Source organism: Lytechinus pictus, chromosome 8 (genome assembly GCF_037042905.1).
Source record: "Lytechinus pictus isolate F3 Inbred chromosome 8, Lp3.0, whole genome shotgun sequence".
Classification (NCBI taxonomy): domain Eukaryota; kingdom Metazoa; phylum Echinodermata; class Echinoidea; order Temnopleuroida; family Toxopneustidae; genus Lytechinus; species Lytechinus pictus.
Window position 1 is genome coordinate 10,759,240 of NC_087252.1, and position 27,504 is coordinate 10,786,743.

Consider the following 27,504-nt stretch of genomic DNA (forward strand, 5'->3'; position numbering starts at 1 on the left):
AGGGTGCTCATCCTAGAGTGAAACATAAAGGGGAAAAATAATTGTATTTTGGTCCAACATTCTTGAGACATTCAAATCTGACACAGCCTTTGGTGTGCCTAAGAGGGAAATAACATTTGTCTCCTGTGATGACTTATGGTTCATCATCTTCATCATTATCGTCACCGCCACCATCTTCATCATAATAATCTTTGTCATCATCATCTTCATCACTGTCGTCATTATGTAATTGTCATCATCATCATCATAATTATCACCACCACCACCAACATCATCGAATTCATCATCATCATCATCAACATCATGATCATCACCATCATCATCACTATCATGATCACCAACACCTTCATCATCACCATCAAATTGTTGTTGAAGTGAACCCCGTCCTCATCACTACCGTGTAAGAGCTTGACATCAAGGAGCCGCTCCACCGAATCCTCCTTCTCTGTCTCCAGCTGTTCTCCTCCAAATATGGCATGGATGTGGGCCTGGGATTGGGCGGGGTCAAGGGGAGGCTCTTCCAGGGTACTGATGCCCTCCCCGTCTCGGTCGGAGGTGGTGTCCCGCGGCGAGTTCTTGCTTCGGTAGCGGGCGAAGAAGAGATCGTTGCAGACGACAGAGAGAGCAAGATGGAACTCGCGTAGGAAATCAACGTTGGTGTCATATTACAAATAATACAGAACATGGTCCACGTATATAGAGAAACTTCAGAAACCATCACAAAACTTAACACCTACACATACAAAATTTATCAGAGTTATCCTTGAGTGGAAACCAATACAGAATGACTGAAAGGGATAGATAATTGGATCTGATAAGTAGAAGTTCTCATATAGTTTTGGTATATCATATATATCAGTACTAGATTCATTATAAACGTTGATCTGATAGCCATATTCTAAACTTTTTATTTCTTTAAACAGCAGCATTATTGTTTGTCTGTTTTCATGATTTGACAGATATTACCTGTGGTTTTAATTATGCTTACACTGTTTCCTTTTTTGTAAATTTTGTATGTAGTGTTATCAATGATGGTACAGCATTTGACACCATGCGCTGTTGGGTCTTAAAGAATGACTCTAATGGAGTGCTGCAAGAAACCTGCTATCAATTGCAAGTCACTTCTGGGTCCCTAAATCAATCATACATCTTGAAATTGATTGCAAATTTCTACTCAACTGCGGGTCTACTTTTTGACACAAGAAATTTCAATTGATTACAAATATTTGCTTGCAGTACCCCCCAAGTTATACTCTACTCTTTGTCAAATGCAACCATTATGGTAATAAATCAAAGATATCAACTGACCTGCTTTAATATGGGCGGGAGCGTGGATGATGTCCAAAATGAACTCGCCAGTGGCGTAGCTAGGATTTTTAGCACATGCGCCATACTGCGCCCCTCGTTTTGTGTACTCTTCAAGCTACTGCCGCAAAGAATTATGCTCACAGTGGCGTACAGACAGCAAAAAAAAAGGAATTGAAATAGAGAAGAGTGAAATATATTATTTTCTGGATATTATGTAAAATTCTATCACAAAATTGGATTGTTGTATTAATATATGTCAACAATTTGGGCTCGCTCGCATTTTTTTTTAAAGAAAAAAATTGACCGATACGCAATATCTGACCCTCTCAAAATCGTCGCCTCCTTACACCATTATGCCTGTTCATACCAGGATATGACAGGGAAATTTTTGGCTCTTGCCCCCCCCCCCCCTGGCCACCGACCCCTGGGGGTGTTTCATCAACATTTTCATCCGACACGTTGTCAGATCTGACATCTTTCTCTGATGTTGATTGGCTGAGAGGTACTGTTACTATGGTAACTGTCGGATAAAATGGTACTTATCGGATAAAACGTCCGACAAGTCCTTTCATGAAACGCCCCCCTGTTACGCCGCTGAATACCATGATATGACCGGGAAATGTTTGGCTCTTGCCCCCCCCCCCCCCTGGCCACCGACCCATGTTACACCGCTGCTTAAAAATACCTAGCCACTAAATGGATTGCATTGACATCATCAAGTTTAACCAATTCAAATGCAAAACCTTTTGATTCCGAAATGGTCCCTTCCCTCTACGTCATAGACTAAGTAAATGAGAACTAGATGAATTTGTTGACTCCCCATGATATAATGGAAATTTGCTAGGAAATTCCTCATTTTATCACCTTTCCCTACTCAGTCTACTCTCCATTGTCTGGTTATCTCACTGGATCGATGATAATCTCATTTCTGCATGATGATTATTGTTATCCATTTACATGATATATATTATCTTGTTTTGAGATCTTACATCCTAACCACTATTAGCATGGAAATTACCAGGTTTTCAAAATAGACATGGTTAATCTATGCAATAATTAAATTATTACTTTCCTTTCCCATACAATTGGTATGTAGGACCTATGTGAGAAATGATAAATGCATTTATTTACTGTAATGTTGTTTCTCCATATCTCCCCAACTTTCTCTTTCAACCCCTTCTTTCTCATTTTTTTAATGAATTTAATCGAATCGAAGGGAATTCATAACATTTTCAGAGTCATTGTTGCTATTACCCAGTGTTCCAGTTTCGAACAAGTTAATATACTTAATGGGGGCGCTGGGACTTTATAAGTGGCAGGAATGAACTTCACTCAGAATTGAACGTACTGACAGTAACTAGCGAGTGAAGCTCGAGAAGTGATTAGATGGCGTGATTGATGCAGTCAAACATTAATGTCTATATATTAAGAGACGGACGGCAGATCTGTCAAAGAGTTACGATTGATCAAATCAACTACAACTATGAAAAAACCAGGAGCGGCAAAATGTAAAATACATGTGTGTGTGTATCAATAAAAAGTTAAGAATTTGAATAAGTCCTGGACATTGTGAAAAAAACCCGACATGGGGATAATTTTTTTCAAATATATTATTTGGTTTGGGTCTCATCAATCAACATAAATTATTTGTTTTTGTCACACTTGAGTGAGCACTGTCCTACATTTTTGTAAAGCTTGCAGAATTCGGTTTGCGTAGAAATGCTCATTTTCACGCTATGTCATAGAAAAAAAAGCGAAATCAAACTGACCGCGCGGAACATTTCTCCTGCATTTTAGCCAATTGAAATATAACAGATACATTTAAACATTTTGTAACAAGTTTGCCACCCAAATCAACACTTTAGCCATAGGTAAGCACAACCTTTCGATTTTGTGTGTGCCAGCTGGATCTGAGGACGGAACAGAATGCAAACAGAAGTTTATTTCAGACATCCTCAAGAATTATTTCACTACAAATATTCTCATTTAAAGTGAGTTTACATTCATATTTCATTTGATACTTGTTTCTCCACATTTTCCAAAGCTTGACAATGATAAACAAAACAAAAATCAAGTCTAAGGCCAGGCTGCTTCGGGTTCCCTGAAGAAGATAGGGCCTACCCTATTTTGAAAAAAAAATGATGCATTCATATTCAACTTGACAGCCATTCCAATTTCTTTTTATTATATCTACTCGACTATGAGGAGAAAACAATATTTATTAAAGAACGAGGTTCACTCATGCATGAGATGTGCACACTGTCCGTTTTCAACGCTATTTTGGGTGATATATATACACATAAATACATTTGATAAAAATGTAATTCCTTATTTTTATTTTTAAGAAAAAAAATATAAGTTTACATAAATTCTTTACGTATTCACATTGTCTTATTGCAACAAAATAAAGACAACACTGTCCTGGCTAACTTGTGCCCCGTAAGAATAATAATCTAGAAAGAATATAATTTTTATTGAACAATTAAATGAGAGGTTCAAGGAGGAAACAAGGTTTGAATTCTAAAGGTTCACCTAAGCATACTACACAATCTCAGTAAAACTTTTTTTCACAACTTGCAATTTTGACAGTATTAAGCATATTAAAGATACTGTACACGTAGGGGGAGAAAGTATACAAATGTGATAAATTATACATGTACAACAGCTTTGGCAACGATTTTATTGAAATAAAAGAAAACGGTCGATAATTAACACAGTTCTGTTTATTTGAAATAAGGCTTTAATTCCAATAATTTCATACAGTTAAGAGGTTTTACGGGATAGCTCTTAAACTTTGATACTCGACACTCCGTTTTGTTGACGATCAACCATGCAGAATTTTTTTTTTAACTTTGCGACAGCTTCGGTGGGAAACCGGTGAAAACACATATGTTTCATGAAATTATGAATTATTATTTTATGATGTGAATTACACTCGCCATTTGGCTTTAGAAGAATGTAAAATGAGAGCATTTCTGAAAATTCATTCACAGGTGGGTACTTGCAGCAAGTTTAAGACGTATTTCAAATAACCTGTTTTGTCACCGCAGATGTTCTACTTCATTAACAACTCGACGTGGAGTTCAACCTTCATTCCTCCTTCTTCTAGGCATATATGCCGCATGAGTAGGATTTACTTTGCTGTTCCCTACATGTGGGATCTTCATGAAATTTTCGGTTTCTGACTTCTTATTTTGACGGTTACACTTCGTTATTCCGAAGGTTCGTAATTCTGAAACACGTAAATTGCCTATACCTCCATGTTCTTTAATCCGAAAACGTAAAAGGGTTCGTTAATCCAAACATTTGTGGCGTTATTCCGAAGGTTCGTTATTCCAAAGATTCGATAATCCGAAAACAAAATAAGGTTTGATGTTCCGAAGGTTCGTTAATTCGAAAACGAAATAAGGTTCGTTGTTCCGAAAGTTCGTTAATCCGAAAACGAAATAAGGTTCGTTGTTCCGAAGGTTCGTTAGTCCGAAAACGAAATAAGGTTCGCTAATCATTTCGTTTCGGATTAACGAACCTTCGGAATTACGAACCTCACTTCGTTTTCGGAATAACGAACCCTCGGAATTACGAACCTCACTTTGTTTTCGGACTAATGAACCTTCGGAACTACGAACCTTCGGAATAACGAACCTTCGGAATAACAAACCTTCGGAATATCCGAACCTTCGGAATAACGAAGCTTCGGAATTATGAATGTATGCCATTTTGACAGTCTGTAGTGTTCTCAAAAGACCATGGCTTGGTCAGTTTATAAAGTGAAGTATGATTTGATAAAATGTGGGTCGGACTTAGAAAAATATTGATAATTTTATGGAATTGCCCATGTATTGAACTTGAAATATTATTTCGTACAAAAATCAAGCATAAGCCATTTCAAGTGAATCACAGTTCTGTGTAAAGTAGATATCATCATAGTTATCTTGAAAATGTATTGTGCTTCCTGTTGTTAACAAAGGTCGTCGTGCCAATTTTCTGATGAATTTATTTTTGACATTGATGGATTTCGATAATTTTGAGGTTAATTGGATCAATCGTAACTCTTTGCAAGACAGCGCCAAACGTTTCATGGCTCATTCAGGGTGACCACACGTCCCGTATTTCCCGGGATCGTCCCGTATTTTGCTCCTTTGTCACGGCGTCCCGACAAACCTTTCCCGGGACGCCTATTTGTCCCGTATTTCAGAATATTGATCAAAATGTAGTTCATACTTTTAAAAGTGACGAATTGTCATTAAATAACCAACAGATGACGGAGCAGAGACAACAATAAAATCGATAACTGTAAAATTTTGCAAGTTCTGCGGTGATTTTCTTGCTAACCCAATATATTGCAAACGAACTGGCCTCCTGCCTGTGCGTGCCAGGCCTGGCATGATCGGAGCAGATTCTCAATAGTGCAAACAATCTCACATGATAAACAGTTTTCCACCAAAATAATCACAAAATCGGCGGGAAATTGTTATAATTATATTATGGATTCTCAGATTGGTGATTTGGAGATGTAATCAGAAGAACAAGTTATTGAGTTTTCATAACTAGATATAGTTGTTTCAGCTTCGTTTTGAGTCTTGGTGTGTATGATGCCGCGATGTTTCATCTAATTTTTAAGTTTGACAATGTTTCACTTTCAAATTTTATTCATTTCTAAAATATTTTAGTTTTTTAAAATTTCAAAAATATATTTAGAAAACAAAACACCAAATATCATGATTTTTGTTAGATGATTGGACTTGCTTGAAGTTTGAACTTTTTTCCACTTTCTTTCTTTTCTAACCTTCTTTCTTCATCCTTCTATCCTTCCTACTTGCCTTTTTTGTTCCATCTATCTTCATTTCCTACCTTTCTTTCCTCCTTTCTCTTATTTTACTTTTTTAAAATTCAATTTCCTTTTTTTTTCATTCTTTCTTTCCTTAAACTTTTCTTTGCTTTTTTCTTCCTTCCTCCCTTTTTTGTTCTTTCTCTCCTTCCATTATTTTATTCTTTCATTCTTTTTTTCCCTTCTAGTTCTTCCCCCTTATTCTTTCTTTCTTTTCCTTCCGTCCTTTCTTTCTTCCTTCCTTCTTTCAGTCCTTCCTGTTTTTCTTCTTTCATTCTTAGTTTTTTTCCTTCTAATTCTTTCCCCTAATTCTTTCTTTCCTCCTTTTTTCTTTTCTCTCCTTTACTTTGTCTTTTACACATTTGTTAATCTTCCCTCTCTTTCTTATTCTTTCTTTCTATATTCCTTTCAAAGTAACTATGACGAAACATTTTATTCTCTCTCTCTTCTTTTCATCCTTCTTTTATTCTAATTTTCTTTTATTTTTTCCCCTTCATTTTTTTTCTTCTCAATTCATCTCTTTTCTTTCCGCATCTTTTCTTTCTCTCCTTCATTCTTTCATTCACCCTCCCTTCCAAATCTTTATATATTTTTTTCAGAAAGTCTAATACTGTGTAGCCTTCTTTGTTGATCTTTTTCAATCGTCCCGTATTTCATTTTGTGAAATCTGGTCACCCTGGGCTCATTGTCAGTGGCGTAAAAAAATTTCGAGTGCTAAATATGACGTATCGGGTACAATTTATTTAAAAAAAGAAAATAAATCATAAAAAATCGAAGCGAGCAAGCAAAATTTTCGACATTTTCATTCAAGATATACAAGTTTGTGATAGCCATACATATTCAAAACACGAGATGTTCTGCATAATATGAAAAACTTACATTTGTGACCAAATCTTTTATGACATGACCTTTAACCCTGACGTTTAATAAATACCATGTGATCCATATATTGACATTTTACTTTTCATTACCTTCAATTTATACCAAACATGGTTCGTTGAGTTCGTTAAATAGAAAAATCATAATTTAATAAGAGGAACGTAAAATGGCAGGTGTGGCCAGTGGCGTATAAGGGGGGGGGGGGGGCACGTGACCCCCAATCGGCTGCCAAGATGAGGGGGGGGGGGAGAAAGAAAGAGGAAGGTAATGTGTTTTATATTGCATAATATAATAAGACATAAGAAAAGTTTTTATTTATAACTTTATGAAACATAATCACTCCCTGTGCTCGCATTGTCTATTTAATGAACTAAATAATACTGTTTAATGAGATTTTCATTTGCTTTAATTTAATATAGAACATGATATGTTTCATTCTGTAAAATGGCAAAATTCTAATCAGAGGAATGTGAAAAAAATAACCGTGGTCTATGACCCCAATAAAAAAAGCCAGACTCTTTCGGGTTCTCTGAAGAAGATAGGGCCTACCCTATACGACCACTTTGAAAAAAAAAAACATAATGCATTCATACCCAACTTGACAGCCATTCAATTTTTTTTATTATTATATCTACTCGACTATAAGGAGGAAACAATATTTGAAGAACAAGGTACACTCAAGCATGCATGAGATGTGCACACTGTCCGGTTTCAATGCTATTTTATGTGATATATATATATACACATAAATACATTTGATAAAAATGAAATTCCTTATTTTAATTTTTAAGAAAAAAACATGATTTTACATCAATTCTTTACGTATTCTTATTGTCGAATTGCAACAACAAAAAGACAACACTGTCCTGGATAACTTGTGCCCCGTAAGAACAATAATCTAGAAAGAATATAATTTTCATTGAACAATTAAATGAGAGGTTCAAGGAGGAAACAAGGTTTGAATTTCAAGGTTCACCTAAGAATACTGTAGAATCTCAAGGAAACTATTATTTCACAACTTGCATTTTCGACAGTATTAAGCATAAGTACATCTTCTTTTCAGTTGATTTTCAATCTTTTTTTTTTCTTCACTTTTTGAAGACCAAATGACTATTTTTTTTCTTTACTACTGTCAGAGATCCTTCACAGGTCACGTGTTGTTTGTTTTCGGGTGGCTTGTAACAATTACTATGCGCTGCGGCTTGAGCTTTACACCAACATGATCAAGCGTAATAGGGGTTAAAAAACCCCGTTTATCTCCGAAATCATTGCTCACAATGAAGATAAAACTGTTGTCACAACATTATCGTAATACCATTTCAATGAGCATTAATATTGATCGTATCATAAGGTCATATTTACAGCACGATTAAAGCCTTTTGTTTGCATTCTCACAAAACATTGTATGATATTCCGGTTTGATGTGAAAAAAATACAAGCAAACATAAAAGTGGACCAGAATTAAAAGAAGTACAAATTCAAGATAATATTATTAACTGTAAGCCTATTTATTGAAATGATAATCGTAGCAGCATTTGGCTAAAATACAATGTACAAGTATGTATGTAGAGTGGAGAATAATTAGGAACACATGATTTAAAAGAAAAGGGGAAAGGAAGTAGAAAGGATAGAAGAAGAAAAATCGGAGAGTAAGAAAAAAGGAACATGAGTTATTTCATAATGATAAAAAGTTTAAATATAGGCATACTCTAATGATAAACGAAATGAATATTTAGAAATTAATTAAAATCTGAATAATATATCACATCTTTAATCTGAGAAATATAATATTATTTCAAGTAAATTGATATAATTACATTATATGCATGATAATATGTACCAGAAGGAGGATGTGTTGATTTATTGACTTGTAAAGGTAAATAAAACATATGTCTAAAGCATTCGATTTAGTCGAACAAAGACGATGAATAGTCTGGCATACTGGATAAAATTTATCATATATCACATGCCCAAGACAAACAGTCAAATAAAATGATTAAAAATACGTTATCAGAAATAAGTCGTTACCAGAGTACTGATTTAACATTTTTAACCATTTACATAAAAAAAACAATAAAAAAATGATTAAAATTATGTTATCAGTAATTGATCGTTATCAGAGTACTGATTAATATATTTTATTATTTATATACACACAGATAAAAAACAATAACAAAAATGAATTTAAATTATGTTATCAGGAATTGATCGTTACCAGAGTACCAACTCAACATCTTTTACAGTTTACATACAAACAGAAAAAACAATCACAAAAAATGGATTACAATTTCGTTATCAGGAATTGATGGTTACCAAAGTACTGATTCAACATATTTTACCATTTACATATAGAAAAACAATCACAAACTAATACCCCCGCCGCACGTCGTTACCATGGCAACAATTTCCAACACATTGAAAACATATGTCTTGCCTATTTTAACCACAACATCAATGTCTGAGCTATCACGAAAATTTGTTGAAAACTGACGAAGTAGTTAAAACAGCAAGATTTTGCATAATTGTTGACACATGATATATTGCGACCATGGCAAAACGATTACTGACATATGAAAAATATGTCCTGCACATCTTCACTTCAAGACCAATGTGTGAGCTAAATTCCATGAAAATTGCTTGAAAACTGATAAAGTAGTACGATTCGCAAGATCTTTACCCAATTTTTGGCAGAATTCATGGTGTTACCATGGCAACACAATTTCCGACCCACGCAAATTATGTGTCTCACATATCTTTACCGCGATACCTATGTGTGAGCCAAATTTCATGAGAATTGGTTGAAAACTGAGGAAGTAGTTCGAACTGCAACAAGTGGAATGCCTCTGGCCGTCTCACCTGCATCACGCGATTCAATATAGCAGCAGTGCTGATTTTGAAAACTACTATAACTCGCACAAGATGTTCAGTGATACTTGGTTACTCTTATTTCCACGTTTTATGAACTAGACCAATACACTTATAGAGATATGATGGCAATTCAACAAATACCCCCAACGTGGCCAAAGTTCTTTGACCTTACATGACCTTTGACCTTGATCATGTGACCTGAAACTCGCACAGGATGTTCAGTGATACTTGATTACTATTATGTCCAAGTTTTATGAACTAGACCAACACACTTTCAAATTTATGGCTGTAATTCAACAAATACCCCAATTTGGCCAAAGTTCATTGACCCTAAATGACCTTTGACCTTGATCATGTGACCTGAAACTTGCACAGGATGTTCAGTAATACTTGATTACTACTATGTCTAAGTTTCATGAATCAGATCCATAAACTTTCAAAGTTATGATGGTAATTCGACAGATACCCCCAATTCGGCCAAAGTTCATTGACCCTAAATGACCTCTGACCTTAGTCATGTGATGTGAAACTCATGCAGGATGTTCAGTGATACTTGATTAACCTTATGTATAAGTTTCATGAACTAGGTCCATATATTTTCTAAGTTATGATGACATTTCAAAAACTTAACCTTAGGTTAAGATTTTGATGTTGATTCCCCCAACATGGTCTAAGTTCATTGACCCTAAATGACCTTTGACCTTGGTCATGTGACATGAAACTCAGGCAGGATGTTCAGTAATACTTGATTAACCTTATGGCCAAGTTTCATGAACTAGGTCCATATACTTTCTAAGTTATGCTGTCATTTCAAAAACTTAACCTCAGGTTAAGATTTGGTGTTGACGCCGCCGCCGCCGTCGCCGTCGCCGCCGCCGTCGGAAAAGCGGCGCCTATAGTCTCACTCTGCTATGCAGGTGAGACAAAAATTATACCATGTTTTTGCCATAATATACCGTTATCATGTCAATATAAAAAATAAATTATGTTATCAGGAATTAATCTTTATTAGAGTTCTGATTAACATGTTTTACCATTCATATACACGGAGAAAAAACAATCACAAAAATTGATTAAAATTATGTTATCAGGAATTGATCATTATTAGAGTACTGATTAACATCTTTTACCATTTATATACACACAGAAAAACGATAAAAAAATGGATTAAAATTATGTTGTCAGGAAGTGATTGTTACCAAAGTACTGATTAAACACATTTTACCATTTAACCCTTTGCACGCTGATGTGGCAATTTGGCACATTCGTACAATTAAATTCAACAATTATAATAATTAGTTTTCTCCCCTAACTTTATTATTAGAGAAGCTAATAAATGGAAAAAGTTCTTAGGCAACATCTATATAATAATCATTAGTATCAATGGTTTAAAATGGAAATCTTGACACAAAGAAAATAACATGGAAACAATTATCCCCCAAAATTAATTCAGCGTGCAAAGAGTACACACGGAAAAAAACAATCATAGAAATAGATTAAAATTGTTATCAGGAATTGATAGTTATCAGAGCACTGATTAACATATTTTACCATTTTCATACACACAGAAAACCAATCAGAAAAATAAATTGAAATAATATAATCAGGATTATTGATCATTATCAGATTACTGACTGATTTATCATATTTTACTATTTACATACACACAGAAAAGAAAATGACATTTACAATGACAAAATGGATTAAAATGATGTTATCAATAATTAATGGTAGTTAGAGTACTGATTAACATATATTACCATTTAAGTACACACGGAAAAACAAACATAGAAATAGATTAAAATTTTTATCAGGAATTGATAGTTATCAGAGCACTGATTAACATATTTTACCATTTTCATACACACAGAAAACCAATCAGAAAAATGGATTAAAATAATGTAATCAGGATTATTGATCATTATCAGATTACTGACTGATTCATCATCCTTTACTATGTACATACACACAGAAAAAAAACAATGACATTTACAATGACAAAATGGATTAAAATTATGTTATCAAGAATTAATGGTAGTTAGAGTACTGATTAACATATATTACCATTTAAGTACACACGGAAAAAAACAATCATAGAAATAGATTAAAATTGTTATCAGGAATTGATAGTTATCAGAGCACTGATTAACATATTTTACCATTTTCATACACACAGAAAACCAATCAGAAAAATGGATTGAAATAATATAATCAGGATTATTGATCATTATCAGATTACTGACTGATTTATCATATTTTACTATTTACATACACACAGAAAAAAAAACAATGACATTTACAATGACAAAATGGATTAAAATGATGTTATCAAGAATTAATGGTAGTAAGAGTACTGATTAACATATATTACCATTTAAGTACACACGGAAAAAAACAATCATAGAAATAGATTAAAATTGTTATCAGGAATTGATAGTTATCAGAGCACTGATTAACATATTTTACCATTTTCATACACACAGAAAACCAATCAGAAAAATGGATTGAAATAATATAATCAGGATTATTGATCATTATCAGATTACTGACTGATTTATCATATTTTACTATTTACATACACACAGAAAAAAAAACAATGACATTTACAATGACAAAATGGATTAAAATGATGTTATCAAGAATTAATGGTAGTTAGAGTACTGATTAACATATATTACCATTTAGGTACACACGGAAAAACAATCATAGAAATAGATTAAAATTGTTATCAGGAATTTATAGTTATCAGAGCACTGATTAACATATTTTACCATTTTCATACACACAGAAAACCAATCAGAAAAATGGATTAAAATAATGTAATCAGGATTATTGATCATTATCAGATTACTGACTGATTCATCATCCTTTACTATGTACATACACACAGAAAAAAAAAACAATGTCAAAATGGATTAAAACGATGTTATCAAGAATTATGCGCCCCACCCATTAACCGGTCGCTTTCTTATGCAACCCGCCCATCTTAAACACACCCACCCATGTATTTAGTTCGTTCACATCCTACGCCACAAAGAACCACTTAACGGAGCAATGTGACTCTTCCTACCAGCATTCGGATTTTCCAAAGACAGTCACTTTAGCTTGCTCAATATGGATGCAAAATAAGATGACAGTCGAATTACATATACACACAGGACCGCATGTACTTGACCCCTTTGATAGAGGAGAAATCCAAGTTGCATATAATATTCATTGAAATATGGTAGTACAAAGCATTTATCATATAACAAGTGCTGAGGGGATATTCATTTCATTGAGTAGTAATAAGTAGTAAAAAGTGAAAATTACAACTATTTACATAATGTAATTTGTACGACATCGGGGTATCTACAGTAGGAAATCGTCTTCACACTGTTAAGTTTTATAAGTTTAACAGTGTAAACAGTATATTCTCATGGTTCACACTGTGAACATACAGTGATCGCACTGTGTGACACTGTTCTTTCCAGCTGGACAAGAATGACAATAAAGTTGCATAAAACGTGTGCATTGATTGTCATTGGTATTTTCGTATTCACAGTTGGATGATATTTTAAAAACTTTTTTCTTTTTGTTTTCTTTTTATGTAATTATATACAGCATACAAAAAAGGCCTATTTATCGGGCTGTTGCAGAAACAAACGCAGCAAATAAGCAATGAAGTTCAAGTCCCAAAAATAATATTTTATGGATTAAATCACACTGCATCTGATTTATTTTGTTTTATTATACTTGATATTAATAAAATATACGAATATGTGCATAACCCAATAATATTTTCCAAGTGTTTCTAAGTTTGCACAAGCGGTTATAAGATAAGATGTATGCGAACCTCTTCACCAGACCTATGAAGAGATGGGGTGTAAGCGGAATTTAAAGTAATAGCTATATGGAGATAAGACTTAACTAATGTATGAAATTTAAAATATGAGCTACAAAGAGTAAATGAAATTTTCAATAGGAGCTACTAAAAGTTAAGAGATATATTCGAGCTTACAATGCGAGCTGTTAATAGTGAGGAGAAATTTGAAATTTACAATAAGAAATATCTAATATTCTAAACAAGAGCTTTTAAGAGATAAGGATTTTATAAACAGACCTAAAAGAAGATATGACTCCATAGATTTGTGTCATTTACAATACGAGCTATTTAAATTTTTGAGATACAGAAACATTTAGATAATGAGTATGAAGAGGTTATATATGAAATTCAAAATAAGAACTACTTAAAATTAAGAAATACACATATATAATTTACAACAGGATATGTTAACAGTAAAACAATATTTATGTGGAATTTAAAATTGGAGCTACTGTATTCTGAGTAAATAGATATCAGCCACCCCAAACTAAAAATAAGTGGTCCAAAATGAATTTTGATATTTTCATTGATCTTAGAAAAGCATGTCATAAGCTTTCAAATGATATAAGTTGTCCAAATTTATCAACAGTAACCCTCAAAAGTTCTTGACTGAATACAGAGGAAATTCAGCGAGTGCTACAACAATGTTTTGAAGTTCAGGGTTCCCTCAAGCAAGAGATGTGCACACTGTGCAGCCTTGGTGAAACTTCCAAGACTTCCGCAAAAATAGTGTCAACAGGTTTTTATCTTGTACTTTATTCATCCTTTACAACTAAAAGTATAGAGAATAAGAATTGCTCTTTAAGATAAGCGAATTGTCTAATTTTTGTTTTTAAAGACCAAATTACTCATTTGAATATTTACAGAGAACCTTTTCTGGTGATTTATTGTTGTTGGTTTTGAGGTGGCTGGTCAAATACAGAATTTTCGTTAAGAGCTTTGTAAGAGTTATGATATACAATTATGAAACAGGCTCCTACGATGGAAGTTAAAGATACAGAAAATTTACAACAAAATCTGTTACAGGTATCAGGTAGGCCTATATGATATTTACATTAGGAGCTGTCAAGATATAAGGAAAATGTGGTATTTACAATAAGAGCTACCATATGAAGAGTAAATGGACGATCTATACAATGAGAGTGGTTAAGAGTAAAGAATGTAATAAACAATACAATATATAAATCTATAAATGAAATTTATAATAAAGGCAATATTAGAACATTATGATGTGAATAATGCACAATTGTAAAAAATTACGCTGCCGCATCTGATTAAGTGTGTATAGCTTAGTGATATTTATGTTTCGAGTGTTTTAAGAAGATCTTTGCATAAAAGCTGTTATAAGATAAACATATATACTCTATGCGAACCTCCACAAGAGATATGAAGATGTAATATTGGAATTTACAATAATAGATATAAGGATATAAAAGTTAATTGATATTATAAAAGTTAAAATATGTGCTACTAAGTTAAGAGATAAACGTAATTTGCATTAAAATTTGCATTTAAAAGTTTAAAGATATATAAAAACTTACAATACAAGCTTTTACGAGTGAAGCATTATTTGAAATTCACAGTAAGAGCTGTTATGATTTAAGAGGTTAGAATTAATTTAGATTTTCATTTTACATGAGCTATAAACAGGAATACAAAAAATAGCTAAAAGCAGATGTATATACATGAGTCAAGAGATTTGTGACATTTACAATACGAGTTATCGAAATAAGAGATACAGAAACATTTAGACAATAAGTATGAAGAACAAATATATAAAATGTACACTGAGGGCTACTAAAAAAAGGGATACAAGTCATGTATATAAGTTACAATATGATATGTTAACAGTAATGGAATATGTGAATTTTGCAATTACAGCTAATGTATTACGAGTAAATAAATATAGTCGCAAACAAACAACAAGTGGCTCTAAATTAATTTCAAGATTTTCATTGAGCTCAGAAAAGCATATATAGCTTTCAAATGATTTATCTTGTAGATATTTATCAACAATAACCCTCAAATATTCTTGACTGAATGCAGAGGAAATCAAGCAAGCGCTGCAAAAAAAAATAGAAAAAAAAGAGAAAGGCATACTTTGGTATCGCTTATGAAACGTTCGGCCTTGTTATTATGTTCACTCTAAATTCACTCCAAATCGAGTTGTCCTTGATTTCACTGTGAATGGAAAAGGCTAGTTAAATTCACTCATTTTCTTTTTTTAGAGAGTAAGATTTACACGGTATACGATTGTGTCAGACGAGAGTATATTCAAATTTTCTTCTTCATGGATACAATGACATTATAAACTTCATTAAAAAAATACGCAAGAAAATTTTACAAAAGACAATTTTGTCATAATTATAATAAGACAATTGTTTTTGCCATCATTAGTATCACATTTTAGCATGGACTCGCAGACGCTTTCTGCAACTTTCAGAATCTATTAAAACATCCGTCAAATCATTTTAATTTAATTTCTATTGAAAAATAGTATACATATTTAAAACCTACAATGTGTTGCCCAAATTGTTTATATGTTTCTTTCACAACATATGTATTATTAATTTTTCTTTCGCAACGGATACAAATATTTATGTTTATACAGTGCGTCCCAGAATAAACGAAACCGAGATTTAGCGATGATTTATCATAACTTAATCATAAATAAAATAGACAAATGACCTACCAATGTAAAGCTTAGAATCTCCTCTTTCATCTGGTATTACTTAGATTATTCCTCATACATGCATGATCGAGCAAAAACAATTCGAAGAAAGGATGCCAAAATCTCATTTGGCGGGGGTATCTGAATTTCAAAAAGAAAATCACATGACTAAAAAGTTCAATATCTTCTCTTTTCTTTGATACCTAAATCACAGAAAATGGTCAAGTAGTAAAAAAGTTATGATCCCTCGAAACAATGCTTGTATTTCCATAATTTCATTAAATAAACGTGTTTTCACCGGTTTCCCACTGAAGCTATCGCACGGTAACAAAAGACTTAATGCATGGCTGATCGTCAACAAAGCGGAGTGTCGAGTGAGTTTGAACGCTAGCCTGTAAAACCTCTTCATTTTATGAAATTATTGAAATTCAAGCCTTATTTCAAATAACCAGAACTTTTTTATTTCTTGACCATTTTCTGTAATTGAGGTATCAAATTAAAGAGCAGATATTGAACTTTTTAAAAATGTGGTTTTCTTTTTAAAACCCAGATACGGCCCGCCAAGTGACTTTTTGGTATCCCCTTTTAAAATAGTTTTTGCTCACTCATGCGTGAATGAGAAATAATCTAAGTAATTTCAGATGAAAAAGGAGATTCTAAGCTTTAAAATGGTAGGTCATTTGTCTATTGTATTTGCGATTAAGTTATGATAAATCATCGATAAATCTCGGTTTCGTTTTTTGTGGGACGCACTGTCCAGAGTCCATGACGACACTGCTGTTTTGATTCACCGATCGTTTGATAAATGCTGCTTTGTCATTGAAGGAACGACTTTTGACAAAAGATTATCTACGTTATAGAAAACGTCTGCGAAGTAATTGCTAAACGTCATAATGTAATGTTCATATAATCCATGCTACTTGCTTATTACCCCTAATTGCCCCTTTACTATTGACCCTAGTATCACATATCACGACACATTTTGTTAAGATGAAATTCAAAGGTGAGCTATCCCCTCAGACATCCTCTGGTTAGCCAGTTGACCCCAACTCTCGAATCTTCATACATTGGCAATCCAGTTCCAGAGGTATAGGCTTAGCATTCTTGAGGTCAATGGAACAGTCGCTTTCTATTTAGGCCTATTTGACTCAAGTGCTCGTACGCGTTGAGCCACGCTGGTCTTAGAAGAGCTAGCCACTATAAAAATAGTATAAATAAAATTGGAACATTGTGTATTGTGTGTGTCTTACTTCCTGAGGATCACATACAATCGATCAAATAAAAAGATATTTCAGTTTCAGTTTGGTTTATTTTTCATATCTCACAAATTATCAAATACAACGTAAAGTTCATCAAAAGACAGTAAATCATTAATACAAAAATAATACAATACTCCACCATTATTCATAATAAAAAAGACAATGTTATACAATAAACGTTCAGATTGGAGACAGATATATCAATAAAATGAGGGTATAAAGGACAATCTATTAAACATCAGAGCTTGCAATTTATAGTTTTCTTATTAATAAAATTATAAGTAATTGTCAACTTGTTTTGATATCAATATGATGATATATATATCAATATGCTGAATAAAAACGATATGCCAAAATAATCATGTTAATATCTTAGAACATTTTTTTTACAGGGTTATAAGCTTGTTCTTTATTATTGCACATCTTAAGGTTCCCGAAAAGCTTCTAAATTATTTTAAGCAGCCACTTTGGAACCATCTTAAATTCTTTAAAACAATAATTACAGGTTCTTTTGTACAGAAATAGTATTTTAGGAAACATTTTCCCCGAGGGTTCTAAATATAAATATTGAGGATAAAACTATATAGAGTGACTCACCTCCATGCAGGATGGTATTTGTTACATAGCTCAGACCAGCATCTTTCAGGGCTTGGTAAAGCTTCTCTACCTGCTCACTAGGTCGGACTCTTCGTCTCCAATCACTCAGCATGTCAACAAAGCCTGATCTTGAGATTCTATCAAACGATGAATCTGGTCGATTGAAATATTTCTTTACAGTCGAGTGGGAGTAACCAAGATGGCGGCCTAGGGAGATTGCCTCGCTATGCTTGAGAATCACATCAGCCAGGGTTTCAATGAGATTGTTGGATAAACAGCTCATTCGCCCTTGCCTGTGTAAACAAAATCCATAACGTCCAAAAAATTGTTTTATGTAATTTGATAAATAAAATATTTGTTTTGGCATAGCCATATTATGCGTTTTTCCTGTCATTTCTTTGTTCACTTATTGCGTTTTTGCGTAGGGGAGGATGGAGTTTCGCTATTTATTTCTCTACCCACCTCTCCCCTCCTGGCATATCATCGGTTTGCTATGCAAACGATTGAGTACTGTTTTATTGAAAATGATCGTGACATCACTGTTCTATTACAAGTTCATGATTCTATTTTTTCATTATTATTATTAATATCAATATTACTTCACCTTTTTCCAGAATGACCAAAAAAAAAAAGAGAACATTATGCTAAATTATATAGAGTGAAATCCTGCAGTTCCTATAATAACTGTGTATGCATTGTATGTATTCAGGATCGAAACTACTAAAAAGTTGAAATATGTTTACCGCAAATTCTTATTCCAAATGTTTTAAAAATTTGGTTTTGACAAGAAAACTTACGAATCCCTACGGCTGGTCGCGTAATCCGGTTCATCTGAAAGAAAAAAGAATACAGCAGCAGTAGTAGTATTTTTACTTGTAGTAGTAGTAGTAGTAGTAGTAGTAGTAATAGTGGTGATGGTGGTAGCAGTAGAAGTATCATTATTATGAACAGTTGATAAATTTTTCGTAAAAAAATCATATATCCAAGAATAACAGAGTTATGAATCTTAAAAGATTTGATTTTATGACGTCACATGCGAGCAGCTGCCCATTGTGTTAAATGTAATTATTATTACTATTATTACGTTCTTTTGAATCAATTCAGTTAATTTATCTCCACATTCAATTTGGAAAACATGAAAAACATGATAAATAAAACAAGAGTTGATTAAAGATTACAAAAATACAAAAGAATAACAATATAAAAAACTACAAAATACAAAGAGCAACCAAAGAAACAAAGTATTAGGAAACCTAAATATGTTGTGTGCACTAAGAATCTACACGTAGTACATAAGCCTTTTATTTATGTTTGAACTCTGACAATGAAAGACATTGTTAAAGTAAAAAAAAAACAAATATGTAAGTGGAATGATAAGTTTGATTACGATGACACACTGACTTACCAGGTAGATATATTGTCTAATCATCGTGATATTTTTCGCTAAATATTTACTAATGGGGGTGTGATATTTTTCTAGATGGTGATGGTAACCAATCTAGGGTTACCTTAAAAAGAAAATAAAGTGCCTATACCTTACTAAACTAAACAGCTCTAATTGAATCATTGTTTTCATTATACCTTCTATTGTTATGTTGAATTCTCTTACTGATGTGGCCTCGTGTCCTTCGTGTATTGCAATGCGAATGTTCTTTCCATTGTCCTCCGGGGTAAACTGAAGCACGAACTTCAGAGGAGTACTCTGATGACCAATCAACACACTTTTGATGTGTATCTTCGTTGGAGAAAATAATATACGAAAGAACTATACATGTATAATAAATCAAAACAATATTCTCAGTAATTGTCATAATATCCGAATGAGTACGATGACTATACAAATGATTAATTACTAAAGCAAAGGTAAAAGCGGAACAAGTTCAGTAACACATCACAAGTATTCTAAAGACATGAAAATATATTTTTTTATCTTTTTTTTATTATCAACGAGGATTTGCCGGGTTTGTTAGGTTGAGAGAGAAGATGTAAAATTGGAACGCATCTAATTTAATCGATTGATGGATATTGATGCATCTGAAAAATAAATTACGTAAGCTGCATTTTGCAGCTATAATTAATTCTATATTTCTTAGGAATCATTTTAAGTCAACACAGTGCCGAATATAAATTGCCTTGCAAAACCATAAGGATATTCCATGATAATAGATATTAAAACTTGTAATAAACACCATACCATTCGTCTGTGTTGCTTCGAGTCTTCATGACAAATAACCTTCAGGTGTTTTGTTGTTAACCCTATAGAGAATTTGAATCCCTCCTCGACTTGACAGTAAGGTACAGACGAATCCAGTTCCGTCTTGATTATATCCTGGAACATGTAAAAGATTGAAAGTTGATTCACAATAATTTCTTGATAATTTATGACAGAGAATTAAAGTGTTAAAATGGTTAGTAAAAATCGCCTTTATCGCAGGGTGCTTCAATAAGATGCGCCACTATTTCCATCAGATAAAATCCGCTAGTATTTTACAAATTCAAAATTGATTCAGAGTTTATAGTTAATGGCAAGTGTAAGCAATGACGAGTTAAAGGCTATAATTACTTGTCCATATTTGGCTCTTAATTGACTTTAATGTTTAAAATATTTTGAAATATAATTTTACAATATCATAACTGCACTTGTTAACTTTATGGAAATATCTCTCATAACAAGATTCTATGAATATGAATAATTGTAAACTACGTTACAAACACTCTTTTTGTTGTGGCGACGCTTACATGCCTTGTATTATGAATGTATATATATCTCCATTACAAAAGTGATGGTTTCCCTTTTGTACTTCCTACTATCTGACCCCTCTCTCCATCTCTCTTTCATTTACACAGTTACCTTTCTTTTTCATTTAACATGCTTGTCCCTTCCCGCATACTGTACTTCATTCCATTTAGGCAAGTATTATCTTAATATTCTGCTTTCTTATGTAATGCATAAAATTTTATGTGATAAGTCTTATGCATTTTAACGTATGAATTGTACCTATTCAATCAAAATTGTATATACATGTATTATCCCCCCCCCCCCGCCTATTGCCAGTGAATGGTAGTTTGTCCCATCATCACTGGTAAAGGACCTGGGTTTATTTTACCTTCTCTATTTGATTATGAAATAAAGATGATTTATAAAATTTAATCAGAATACTGTTTCGTTCTCTTTATAACTTTCCTGAGTTACGGTGTACCATCGTATTTTATCGCTGCAGCATAAATGATATCAATAATTACGAATAATGACTAATTCAATGTTGCATAAAAGTTCTTTTTTTTTCATGAACAAATGTTAAGATTTTGAATATATATTGAAATAAATTTGTACGCCGGTAATATTTTGAAAATCCTGAAAAGACGCGTACGTCAAGATGTTAAAAATGGTGAAAACTTAATAAAAATACCTGATCATATGTGTTATATGGATAGGTTATGTACACGTGTAGAGATGGTTGCTCTGCTGGTGTCTTCATAGTGGGTTGGAAGACTAAGCATGTTAGTTGAATTTCTCGAAGATTCTTTGAAGACACAGCCAAAACTTCAATATGACGCGTACAAAACTCAATCGTAGATTTTGAGATTGTTGAATCGTCAGCAGTCAGCATTCTGCGACCGAATTTTCCTGAAGTTTGGAAATGGACGTGGAGTTGTGAATTTTGGATCTTCATTAAAATTTGGTGTATCGCGCTAAAGTGCCGGGAAGACGAATATATTTCAAAATCAGACATTTCTCTTTTACAGTAATTGAGTTTTTTCTACTTAACTATGCATACATTAGTTCTGTGGAAGTGAGTTCGAAATGATGCGGATTCGGTGCAGATATTATCCAAAAAGTTCTTATCCTTATGAGGTAATTGTTCACCTGATGAGATTGTGGCCGTCAACGGAATAACTTTGGGTCAAACTTGACCTGGTGTGTGTTTCATAATGATATTTGTAAAATTACGCACAACTTTACGCACGACTGGAACATGTCTTTTAAGGTCATGAATCAAATATACAGGGATATCATTTAGCACAAGAAAGGATCACCAGTCGTGTGTAAAATCGTTCGTATCTTACGAACAGCCTTATGAAACACCCAGCTGAACTTCTAAGAGTGGATACATTCTGATTTCAAACTACAACCAAGGTGAATTGGACGATTTTCATGACTAAATTCATACCTGACTCGGTCTTGGTGTACAATACAACAGAAGAATCGTCGTTTTGTTCCCGGAACTTTACACAGTGTGGCAGTACTATCGATGCCGGCTTGAGAAGTTCTTGATGGACAGAAGTCTCTAAAACTGGAGTAATAAGAACTTCATCGTCGTGTATGGGAAGTCTGAGAGTATTGTGGATTGATACGCGAAGGGTGACGGTTGATCTCGTTCCTTTCGGAATAGCCCCTTCAGGAATAGATACAGTAATTCCAAGTTCATCGAGGGTCACCCTTTGTCCCTTATGATCAATGATGCCGTACGAGATGAAAAATGGATAGGTTGAGTGACATGCCAGGCCTGAGGGGGTCGATAAAAAAAAAAAAACGTTATTCAAAAAAATTCACAATATGAATTAATTGAAAAGCGTCAGAGGCGATGTACGAATGACGTGTTACCTTTTGCTATGCGGTCCGCACAACTGAGGTGAAAAGCCTGAGCTATTGCAAGAAGCCTCTCCCGAGTTCCACCTTTGCTGGACCATTCTATCAGCATTTGTAGGGCAGCAGAAACAACCATGTGTGGTGCAAAGTCTACAGATGTGTTAATGATCTCCATGACACTGGTAGGCTGTACACCCAAATGACGAATTAAACCGAGGAGGTCTACCTCAGACCGAATGAGTTTTGCTATTTCGTCGTAGCCTCCTGACAAGTAAGCACACAAATTTGAAACAATTATGACCCTAATATTCATATGAATGCAATTACAAGTGGATAAAAATACTCTTGACAGAGGCCTTGATAAAAGTAATTTACAGGAACCAGGTAAAAATGCCGTTCGGGTAAACGGATAAAGATATTTAACCCATGGTTATGCATTCCAGCTGCAACCAAGACGTATGTTCTTTATTAATCACCAATTGGCTTTAGAATTAAAATTTACAAAAATTTCTTTAAACTCACAGGTAGGTAGCTAGTTAAGAGATTTCAAATAACCTGTTTTGTCACCGGAGATGTACTTCATCAACAACTCGTGGAGTTCAACCTCTTTTACTCCTTCTTCTAGGCCATCATGCCACATAAGTAGGATTTGCATTGCTGTTGCATCCAGTGATGAAGGATTCTGCTGAGTGACGTAACCGACTATGCTGATGTCATCAATACGAAGGGCTTTACCAAGTGAACATGCTATTTGGAAGGTTTTGACTTGATGAGCCACACTAGAAAGTTCTTCTGTGTTTGGTATTCCACCGTGTTGATCGAGATCCTCATGCGTTACCACTTGCTCACAAGAAGGCCCAAGTGGATCATCATCTTAAAAATATACAGTGCGTCCCAGAAAAAACGAAACCGAGATTTAGCGATGATTTATCATAACTTAATCACAAAAACAATAGACAAATGACCTACCAATGTAAAGCTATTAGAATCTCCTCTTTCATCTGAAATTACTTAGAATATTCCTCATTCACGCATGAGTGAGCAAAAACAATTTGAAGAAAGGATACCAAAAACTCATTTGGCGGGCGGTATCTGAATTTTAAAAAGAAAACCACATGTCTTAAAAGTTCAATATCTGCTCTTTAATAGATACCTCAATCACAGAAAATGGTCAAGAAATAACAAAGTTCTGGTTATTTGAAATAAGGCTTGAATTTCCATAATTTCATTAAATAAACCGGTTTCCCACCGAAGCTATCGCACGCTAACAAAAGACTTAATGCATGGCTGATCGTAAACAAAACGGAGTGTCGAGTGAGTTTGAACGCTAGCCTGTAACCTCTTCATTTTATGAAATTATTGAAATTCAAGCCTTATTTCAAATAACCAGAACTTTGTTATTTTTTGACCATTTTCTGCAATTGAGGTATCAAATTAAAGAGCAGATATTGAACTTTTAAAAAATGTGGTTTTCTTTTTGAAAGCCAGATACAACCCGCCAAATGACTTTTTGGTATCCCCTCTTCAAATTGTTTTTGCTCAATGAAGCCTGAAGAAGAAATAACCTAAGTAATATCAGATGAAAGAGGAGATTCTAAGCTTTACATTGGTAGGTCATTTGTCTATTTTATTTGTGATTAACTTATGATAAATCATCGCTAAATCTCGGTTTCGTTTTTTCTGGGACGCACTGTATATTAGCAACAAATAATCATGTGTTGATTTGAAAATAGAATTCCGAACCTTATTTCGAAAATAGAATTCCGAATACTTATTTTACAACTGTTTTTACTACATGCTCCTTATTCAATAAAAATAATAAATATTGTATCGGTCATACTGATATCTAAAAAAGTATATATTGGGTTTATTTTCAAATGTGCAAACGCAGTTAAGGCCTTTTCTTTCTAAAATACTATCCCATTAAGCAACGATTGATACATCGTTTTCAACAAACGGAGGTGTCCCCAGGGGAACAAACTAGGCCCGTTTTCCCAGTCACGGCATGTGACCATTTTCATGTGTTAAACCTTTGGATTTTCATAGGGCTGGCGTTTATTTAGTACCAGTAAAGAGTGGGTCACCGGTCCTTAGTTGGGCCATCCGTGACTCTTTGGAGAATCCCAGAGCTCCTTAGTATATTACATTATCGATGTTTATTATTGTTAAACAGTTCATTTTCTGTGTATTTCGGAAATAAACCATTTAATAGTAATAATTCATTGCGAATTCATTTTGTCACGTATATCGTGCCCTTTTCGCATTTTTTCTAACGCAGGTCCCCAAAGTTTAATGACACTCTCATTACTCTTCTATACTCTTTACACACTATTTTCCTCTTCTACCCTGTCGAATTATAAAGCCAAAACTTCACATTATTAAATGAATATTGAAAGCATCCAGCACTCACAGCAGTATTGAAATGTGCCTCCAATATCTCGAGCATAGCATCCTCTATGCCAGTAATGTCTATTCACTGAAGACAGTTACGGAAATTTATTTTAAAAATATTATATTTCTATCGCTATTACTATGCTTCCAAGGCATAGATGGCAGAATCAACTAAATAAATTGATACAGATTATAAAGTAACCTCTAGGAAACAAACTGATGGTATCTTTTATCTTTAACCTTTCTCACACAAATAATTATGTGACATAATTTACATATGATCGGGTTTAAAAGCTTAAAATAATATGCACCTAATTATACTTTTCGAATGACCGTCAAATAAACATTACAAAATAGAAATTAAAAGAAAAGATGTAATCAATGAGCAGGTATTCATGAGGCGAAAAATTCATGAAAGAGCGTGAAATTTCGAGCGGTTTCGACGTGTCGATAAAAGCAACAGGGGATATTATGCCCGCCTTGCTTAGATATCAGAAATGTATTGTATCACCTCGACAAACGTTTCCCGAAACATCTTTATTCGTTTCTGCTTACCCGTTTCTGAAAAGTCAATGATCTCCATCTTTTCAAGATCGCTTTCCAGTTCATTTGGCTTGGTCATTTCTACAACGGTCTGTTTGAGAACTGTAGTAGTATCTTCTTCTGAAAAATAGTGTTAAAGGCATCAATATTTTATTCAACTTGTAAAAGGGTACTATTGAAGGTAGTTTACATTCTTAGAATAAAAAATGGAAATGTCTTTTCTCGTATTCGTTTTTTTCATAGCGAGGATTACATATTAACATTTGGCCAGGAATGGGCAAATTGCACAGCATTCCTATTTGATTTAACAGTTATATCGCTATGCAGTAACTGATATACTCTGCAAAGTCTTCTTTCTTTTTAATGTGGAGAAACTTAAATCTCTCCGATACTAGTATATTCCACGTATTAGTCAATTGAATACAAAGGCTATTTTTATACAAGTCTTCAGTTTCCTCGTTATTACTCTGTTATCGGTTACCTAAATTCCAACCCAAGCGAACCCCATTAAACAATAAAATTTGCCGTCTTCCATTTTTTTTTGTTTCCCCATACCTTCTAAATGTTCAGCCTTATGCACTGATTGTACAGATTCCCAAACACATTTCAAGGTTTCAATCGCCTTTTCTCCGGGAGGCTGAGATGATTTCCATTTAGAAAGCATCAGGATGTTGGTGTCTCTCCTGTTAGGAAATGTCCGGTGTTTGATGTGTTCAAGCTCTGTCGAAGAAAAACCAAGTTTCCTTCCAGTCTCGAAGTACTTATCTGGTTTTATCTTTCTGGATAAATGGAGTAGCGTCTTGTCTGGGATTTCCCTGTATAATTGTAAGGAAACAACAAGAAAATTACATCATTTGAATCCGAATCTTCATTTAATGATTTTGTTGTTCATAATGAAAAATGTCTCCAATTATCAAATCTCAATATGTTAGTTGACTTTCCTCAAACTTTGCAAGAAATGTAAGAGAGAATTTTAACCTTTTTTTAATCCACTGGAATCGTACAATCTTAGCAGAATATTATTAAGGATGATGCCAATTATTACCAACAAATTAGAAATGGTAATACCTCGGTCACATTTGCTCTACGGCGGCCGTACTGTTAGTCAAAAACAGGCGTTTCAACATTTATTGTACTATTTAGATATAGGTAGTTCGAATAAAAATGAATAAAACGGCTGTTTTTGACTCGCCGTGCGGCCGCTGTATAGCAAATGTGGTCATGTATAAATAAAAAACTAATTGGATAAGTTTAGATATAGAAACAGTATAACATATTTAAAAACTGTGAATTAAAGTGCTTACCCCGATGAACCTGTTTGTAATGCACACCGATCTATCAAAGAAAATGAGGAAAGAAAATTCGACAAAAAGGGTTTCTCTTTTTATATCTGAATCCAATTCTTCTGTTTTATCTAGCCTCCAAACCGTTTTCAAACTTTCCCACAATATACCATCGAGCTATTGTTTATTTTTTCACCAGTTGCCTTCATCCCCAAAGCGTTAACCTATCTCTACTCGCTTTGCTGTAATATCACCTTTTCTAATCTCTCTTTCCCTCTTGATATTTAAGCACACGCCTATAAACTCGATATCCATTCTCAGACACCAAACAATAATCCTAAAACACCATTCATATATCTCGCAAACAAAACATACATTCCATCAACGCATGCACATCCGTGCATCCATCCACACTCCCCAC

General features: G+C 33.7%; 1 protein-coding gene across 2 annotated transcripts in view; it reads right to left on the reverse strand.

The window, feature by feature from the left end:
• Positions 1–12,886: 12,886 nt before the first annotated feature.
• LOC129267234 (uncharacterized) overlaps positions 12,887–27,504 on the reverse strand; it is a 35,497-nt gene continuing 20,879 nt past the window's right edge. Inside the window, exons 11-22 of one of the 2 annotated variants that reach the window (XM_064103564.1) lie at positions 27,105–27,135; positions 26,356–26,615; positions 25,813–25,917; positions 23,422–23,739; positions 22,882–23,130; positions 22,448–22,783; positions 21,686–21,903; positions 20,470–20,604; positions 19,857–20,010; positions 19,073–19,106; positions 18,276–18,568; positions 12,887–17,616 (exon numbers count right to left, since the gene is read on the reverse strand). In XM_064103564.1, coding sequence (XP_063959634.1) covers positions 17,549–17,616; positions 18,276–18,568; positions 19,073–19,106; positions 19,857–20,010; positions 20,470–20,604; positions 21,686–21,903; positions 22,448–22,783; positions 22,882–23,130; positions 23,422–23,739; positions 25,813–25,917; positions 26,356–26,615; positions 27,105–27,135 — 2,201 coding nt within the window. In that variant the 3' untranslated portion in view covers positions 12,887–17,548. Of the gene's footprint in view, positions 17,617–18,275; positions 18,569–19,072; positions 19,107–19,856; positions 20,011–20,469; positions 20,605–21,685; positions 21,904–22,447; positions 22,784–22,881; positions 23,131–23,421; positions 23,740–25,812; positions 25,921–26,355; positions 26,616–27,104; positions 27,136–27,504 lie in introns of both variants that reach the window. The other variant, XM_064103563.1, reaches the window with a different exon arrangement.